At 34.1% G+C, this 6,434-nt stretch overlaps 1 protein-coding gene across 1 annotated transcript; it reads left to right on the top strand.

Annotated features, from left to right (window-relative positions):
• The first annotated feature begins 732 nt into the window (after nucleotides 1-732).
• On the top strand, nucleotides 733-5,659 carry LOC101892617 (gamma-glutamyl hydrolase). Its single transcript, XM_005182801.4, has 5 exons — nucleotides 733-1,120; nucleotides 4,365-4,415; nucleotides 4,466-4,722; nucleotides 4,792-4,996; nucleotides 5,121-5,659. The coding sequence occupies exons 1-5, from the start codon at nucleotides 933-935 to the stop codon at nucleotides 5,437-5,439; spliced, it is 1,020 nt and encodes a 339-aa protein (XP_005182858.1). The 5' UTR covers nucleotides 733-932; the 3' UTR covers nucleotides 5,440-5,659.
• The last annotated feature ends 775 nt before the right edge of the window (nucleotides 5,660-6,434 follow it).

The raw sequence follows: 6,434 nt of genomic DNA, 5'->3' as shown, positions 1-6,434 counted from the left end.
CCTTTATGTGAAATTTTGATGATTTTAGCTACATTATTGACCTTTATTTTTTTCAAGTTTCGTATTTGAATATTGTAATGGCCTATGAAAAAAAAAAATTGCCTATGCAGATCCACGTCCTCGTATAGACCCCAATATAATGGCTATATTCGGTATTTTTAAGATTTTAACAGAATTGTTAAATTTTTAAATTCGATCCAAATATTAGAGGGTATTCAAAGTTGGATTTTATTATTTTTTTTTTAATTTTTTGAGACCAAAATCCTGCATTTTATTTATTTATTTTTTAAATTTTAATATTTTTTTTTAATATTATAATTTTTTTATTTTTTTTAATATTTTCATTTTATTTATTTTTTTTAATTTTTTATATAACAGCTTATTTTTTTTTTCAAGGTATTTAATGAAAGTGTTGTCAGATCTATAAAATGACATTTTTCAGGACTTTCAATGCAATATTCTTTTTTTTTTGGAAAATTTAATCCGTTATCATATCAGGGCTATAATTTTTATCTTAAGCCCTTTACGCTTCTGAGGATTTTTTATTTATTTCTTCTTCACAAAACAAAGAGTATTTCTGGCTTTCGTTCATAACCCGTCATGGCCGTGAATAACTTATGAATTACACACGCCTTATATCACGTTCGCTTTTCCTTTCAATTCTTTTTACATATAGCACAAGCTTACTCATTTGTTGTTTTTATTGTTTTTGTTTTTTTATCTGAGTAATGCAATTTCTATTCAGTGTGCATCAAGTTGTCGAGCCATAAACATCTATCATTGCAATAGAAAAGCAACGTCCGAACTATTTGCAATTATTTTAATACGTTGTTTTTTTTTCTCTTTTTCTTACGAAACAAATTGAAAAACTATAGCTTGACTTTGAACATTTCTCGTTTGGGTTTTCTGAAGTTGGGTTCTAATTCAAAATTATGGCAACTTGTGATCGACACCAGCAGGAGCTGCAGTGTAATGAAAACTTCTCACCTGTGATTGGCATTTTGTGTATCGACATTGCCTCAGCCCTACAAAAGAACTATGGCAAAGAAAATCAGAGTTACTTGGCTGCTTCGTATGTCAAATATTTGGAAGCAGCCGGTGCGAGAGTCATACCAATATGGTAAGTCATGATGGCACTTGTTTTGATTTTGAATAGGCTGGTGCTGGGGTGGAGAGGGGGGTACTAGGCCACTTTTCATGTTGACAATGCCAAACAATGGCAAAAAGAAAGAAGAAATTTGTTTTGTAAACAAAAAACATAGCCACAAATACCTGCAAAAGATTGCATAAACAATGCAAAGAGATTTGTGAGATTGAGATGCAGTAAAATTAAAAGAGAGATGAACTGCTATATGTGGGAGAGAGTGGGTGGGAGAGAGTAGTGGTATCCTATGTGGGAAAAAAATCAATAAATAACCACCAAACAGGGCAAAAATACTCACACAAATATGCGGTGTTTTAATATCCACGAGAACAGTGTTGTTTATCAACATTGGCATCCATATATATTAGAATTTCGTTAGAAAAAAAAAACGGCCAAAAAACTGTGAATGCTTTAAGAAAACTTAAGAGGGCTATATCAGAACTATACGAGTAGGTGTTTTTTTTTTAATATTTTTGAGAATCGGTCATCTCTAAGATTTTGTAGAAGTGAAACCAAAGTGAGTCGCAGTACGAGGAAGGTAGAGATAAAGTGACTTTCATTATTATGGGAAAAATCAATAGAGAACCTCCACACACAACTACTACTCACGCAGATATGCAGTGTTTTCATTTCTATTAAAATAGAGTTGCCAATTTTAAAAAATGCACACAAGCACACAAACATCCGAACTTGCTAAACAAAAGTAATGGTCAAATTGTTTGAATAATCAAATTAATAAAAGAATAAAGTGATTGACTGACTTAATGAACGTCAAAGCCCAGACGTAACGTCTGAAGCTAGAAATTTTATACGAGGGTCAGTTTTGGCGAGTAGGCTTGTGATAAGAATGGGTTTTTGGAAATTCGCATTATAAGGTTACGAAATGTACTTACAGTTGAATACTTTGCAGTGGACATAGGGAATGAGCTAGAATTCTGAAATTTTGGAATGAGAGTCACTGGAGTCCTGCACTGGAGTGCAGGATGGATATATCGAAGGGTTTTTGGAATTCAAACTTTAAGTTTACGAAAAGTTCTAAAATGGTACTAAAATTCTAAAATGGTACCATTTGGTTTGGTTGTTAACGGATGGAGATAAAAACTTGAAATTTGATAACAGAATTAAGGTTGGAAAGAAAATTTGATATATGAAGGTCCTTTAAAAATGTGTATGAACTGTACTAAATGGTACTAAATTTGAAATAGTTTCGTTTAGGGTCAACGGTTGAAGCTGGAATATTGAAATTTTATATTGGGGCCCCTGCTGGTTTTTGGTTTGTGATAAAGACTGAGCTAGAATTCTGAAATTTTGAAATGAGTGTCACTAATGGAGTGGAGGATTGATGTACCGAAGGGTTTTTGGAAATTCGAACTTTAGGGTTACAAAAAGTTCTACACTCGTACAAAACTTCTAAAATGGTACCGTTTGGTATTATGTTAACGGATGGAGCTAAAAACTTGAAATTTGGTATGAGAATTGAAGTTGGAAAGTAAGTTTGAAATATGAAGATGGCTTTGAAAATCTGAACTAAGTGTAAGAACTGTACTGAATGGTACTAAATTTGAAATAGTTTCGTTTAGGGTAAACGGTATTTTGAAATTTTATATTGAGGTCCTTGTTGGTTTTAGGTTTGTGCTAAAGATGTAGCCTTGGATATATGTACTGCAAGTGCACGAAAAGTGCTATATAGTACTATATTTGGTACAATTTGGTTTTGGGTGAACATATAGTGCTTGAAATTTGAAATATGGTATTTATGGTCGCAGTTTAAGTGTAGCCGGGACATATGGAGCACTATAATTGTATGAAAAGTACTAAAAATGGTAAAATTTTTTTATTAAACTCATTGTTGGTATCTGGAAGTGAGACATGAAAGTGGTAATTGTACCGAAAGTACTAAATAGTACTAAATTTGGTATTGGGTGAAGGAATAGAGCTGAAATCTTGAAATTCGATATAGATGTCGCTGTTGGTGTCTGTGGTAAAGATATAGAGGTGTTTTTGGAAATGTGTACTATAATTGTTCGAATTTTTTTTTTGTCATAGGTTGAAGTACCCATTACACATTTCAACAACGAAGTTTGAAATAAATCCGGTTAATAATGTAGCTAAAATCATGAAAATACCGAATGTCGGGAGGTACCTTTTAATGAGGAAAAATTCCATTGAAACATGTGGCTAAAATCATCAAAATACCGAATAGAGGGAGCTATCGTTATATGGGGGATATACGAGGATGTGGACCTGTACAGACAATTTTCTGTCATAGGTTTTAGTATCCATTACGAACTTCAACTACGAAGTTTGAAATAATTCCGGTCAATAATGTAGCTAAAATCATGAAAATAACGAGAATATCAGGAGGTACCTTTTGATGAGGACTATACAAAGACGTGGACCTGCATGTCCGTTTTTGATCAAGGCTGAAGTACCCATTGTGAAGTTTTTATACGAAATTGCCAATATTTGATTTTTCAAAAAAATCAGATTCCATTAACATCAGATTCCATTCAGACTTGCCACATACTAATATTTCCATCATCACAAGATCTGCTATAAAGATGTTAGAGATTGAACCGTTTCTTCTGGTACCACCCCCCACATAGTGTTCAAGGTTTTAAAAAAACAAAAACGCTCAAAGGAGGCGAAATAACAAGATCTGTTGTGAAGATGATGTATATATTTGCGAACCCCTTCTGGTACCTCACCGACAATGGGTGACAATTTTCAATACTTTTATCTGCCATAACTTGCGAAACAAGTCAGCAATTCCATTGAAAAATGTGGCTAAAATCATCAAATACCAAATATCGGAGGGTATCTTTTAATGGAGGCTTTACGAAGACGTGGGCCTGCATGCGCCATTTTTTTCAGCCTATCACAAAAATCATCAAAATATCGAATATTGGGAGGTACCGTTATGTGGGGGCTAAACATGGACCAACATGGCCCCTTTACGAACTTAACCTGCCTACTGGCTAAATACACATGTGTTCAACATTTTAGCCTTTTGTCTCAATTCGGAGCTACAAAGGGATTTAGATAGTATTGTGGAGGGTATAAAAATTATTTAAATTAATAATGAATTTTGAAAAAAAACTGAATCTGAATTGTGGCCTCTTAAAAAAACTTTCCTGAATCGTGTATTAATTAAAAAACAATTTCTCGATTGTTGCAATTTTTAAATATTCACAAAATATCTTTTGATCTTTCATTCCAGGAACAATCGATCCCAGGATTACTATGAGTCGATAATGAATAAAATCAATGGGTGCGTCACAATGGAACTTCTTCAAATGTATACAATGTATTCTCTTTCAGAATTCTCTTACCGGGTGGCGCCATTTATTTCAATAAAAAATATTGCACCAAAGACATGACCAGTCACTGCTATGACAGCTCCAGGTGTATATTCGAGATTGCTCGCCAACTCAACGAGCAGGGACGACATTTTCCACTGTGGGGTACCTGCTTGGGATATCAAATGCTCTTGACGCATTCGGCTGGGGTTGAGGATGTACGACAAGATTGCACAGACATGAAGCAATCATTGCCAGTACAGTTTGAAGATCAGAATGGTAAAATGCGGGTTTGATGTCCATTGCAAAGTTCATAATCTTTTTTTTTTTTGTTTGATTCTTTTTAAGTTTTGAAAAAATCGAAATTATTTGCAAACCTAGACGAGTCGATGAAGGAGAAAATGTCAAAACAGCCATTTGGTTATCACTATCATCGTTATTGTATAACAAAGGGGGATTTGAGCCTTTTCAAAATCGAGGGGCAATGGCGGGTGTTGGCCACCAATAAAGATGCCAAGGGTTTGGAATTTATAACCTTAACTGAACATGTGAAGTAAGTAAAATCGGCGAGAGAGAAATCATTTTTTTTTTTGTTAAAATATGTGACCTCCACCGCCTAAAAATATGTTTTCCTAACATGCGTTTTTTTAATCTAATATTATTATTAATTTTACCAGATTCCCCTTCTTTGGTTCACAAATCCATCCGGAACGGGTATTCTATGAAAATTTGCACGACCGCGACTCATGCCATCAGTGTCCCAGCTGTTATGAGCTGAATCAGTATTTCGCCAAATTTTTTGTCCAACAATGCAGGGCGAATGCAAATCGTTTCGAGGACCACAAGGAACTAGTCCGTTATAGTATCAATAATTTCCCCCTTACATTTACGGGCCCGGAGAAGTTGCACTGGCAATTATGTTATCTCTTCAAAGCGAATACGGATTATCCAAACCAAGTTCTAGAAAATGGAGGAGACGGAGAAAGTGACAAGTGATTAGGCGTTACAGCAGCCGATGAACAGAAACATGATAAGATATTGTAAGATAACATCAACTATGAGGTTGATGTCTGATGGAGGGCACAAAGCGTTTTTTTTTTGATGTTTAAATATGAGTCGGGGGTTGTTTTTAATGGTGCTTTAAATGTAAAAATATTTATGTATGTATTTGCTTTTGTATAATGTATTAGCCAAATATAGTCAATAATTTCTTAAATCGTTAGAATTATTTTTTTTTCGTTCGTCGATTTGTTTCCCAAAAATTTATAAAAAAACAAGTAAGCAAAGGCTATGGTCGTGCGGGGCCGACCATGTGATACCCTACAACACTGCAATATGTTCGAAGTCCACTTAAATCCAAATCCATTTTGAAAGATTTCCAGAGAGCCCTGCCCAGAGGTTAACCTTAGGTTTTTGGACCCGGAGAATTTGGCCAATATTTACGCACTCCGTAGTATTGTTAAGTATTCAAAATAATTGCACACGAAAGTTGTGGTCCATTTTACAGCTAAATATAATCCAATGGTCATCCTTAACTCTCATCCGATGCGAAATTCCGTGTCGATTAGTTTTCAATTGTGGCCTACAGAACAACTACAAAATTAAGAAAATTTAAAATTTTTTAGCCATTTAAACCTTTGAATGTACATCCTAAGAATGGTAGGCTTTAATTCCGACCCTACACCCATGCAAAATTTCGTGAGGATAATACCCTCAAAACGTAGTGTTGGGGGGTGTAAAAATTTAAAAAATATAGAAATAGAAAATTTAAAATTCAAAATTGTAAGTCAAATTGAAAAAATCGCATGCCACAAAAATATGACAAAAATGGATAAAAAATGAAACAAAATATATAACTTTTTTTTATTGGTATATTATCCTGCGATTTTCTTAGATTTTATCCTTTTCTGGCAAGAGACCATTTCGAATTGATGGGAATTGGGAAAATTGGCCCAGCGGTTCTTGATTTATAAGCAGAATAAATAAGATAA

This window comes from Musca domestica, unplaced genomic scaffold, assembly GCF_030504385.1.
Source record: "Musca domestica strain aabys unplaced genomic scaffold, Musca_domestica.polishedcontigs.V.1.1 38, whole genome shotgun sequence".
NCBI lineage: Eukaryota > Metazoa > Arthropoda > Insecta > Diptera > Muscidae > Musca > Musca domestica.
Note: the sequence above shows the minus strand (reverse complement) of the source record. Positions and strands in the feature narration are given on the sequence as shown.

Bases quoted from the DNA above. Each gene is read 5' to 3' on its own strand.
- LOC101892617 (XM_005182801.4), top strand. From the start codon at position 933: ATGGCAACTTGTGATCGACACCAGCAGGAGCTGCAGTGTAATGAAAAC. The intron at 1,121-4,364 runs GTAAGTCATGAT...CTTTCATTCCAG, and splicing joins GCGAGAGTCATACCAATATG to GAACAATCGATCCCAGGATT. The intron at 4,723-4,791 runs GTAAAATGCGGG...ATTCTTTTTAAG, and splicing joins ACAGTTTGAAGATCAGAATG to TTTTGAAAAAATCGAAATTA.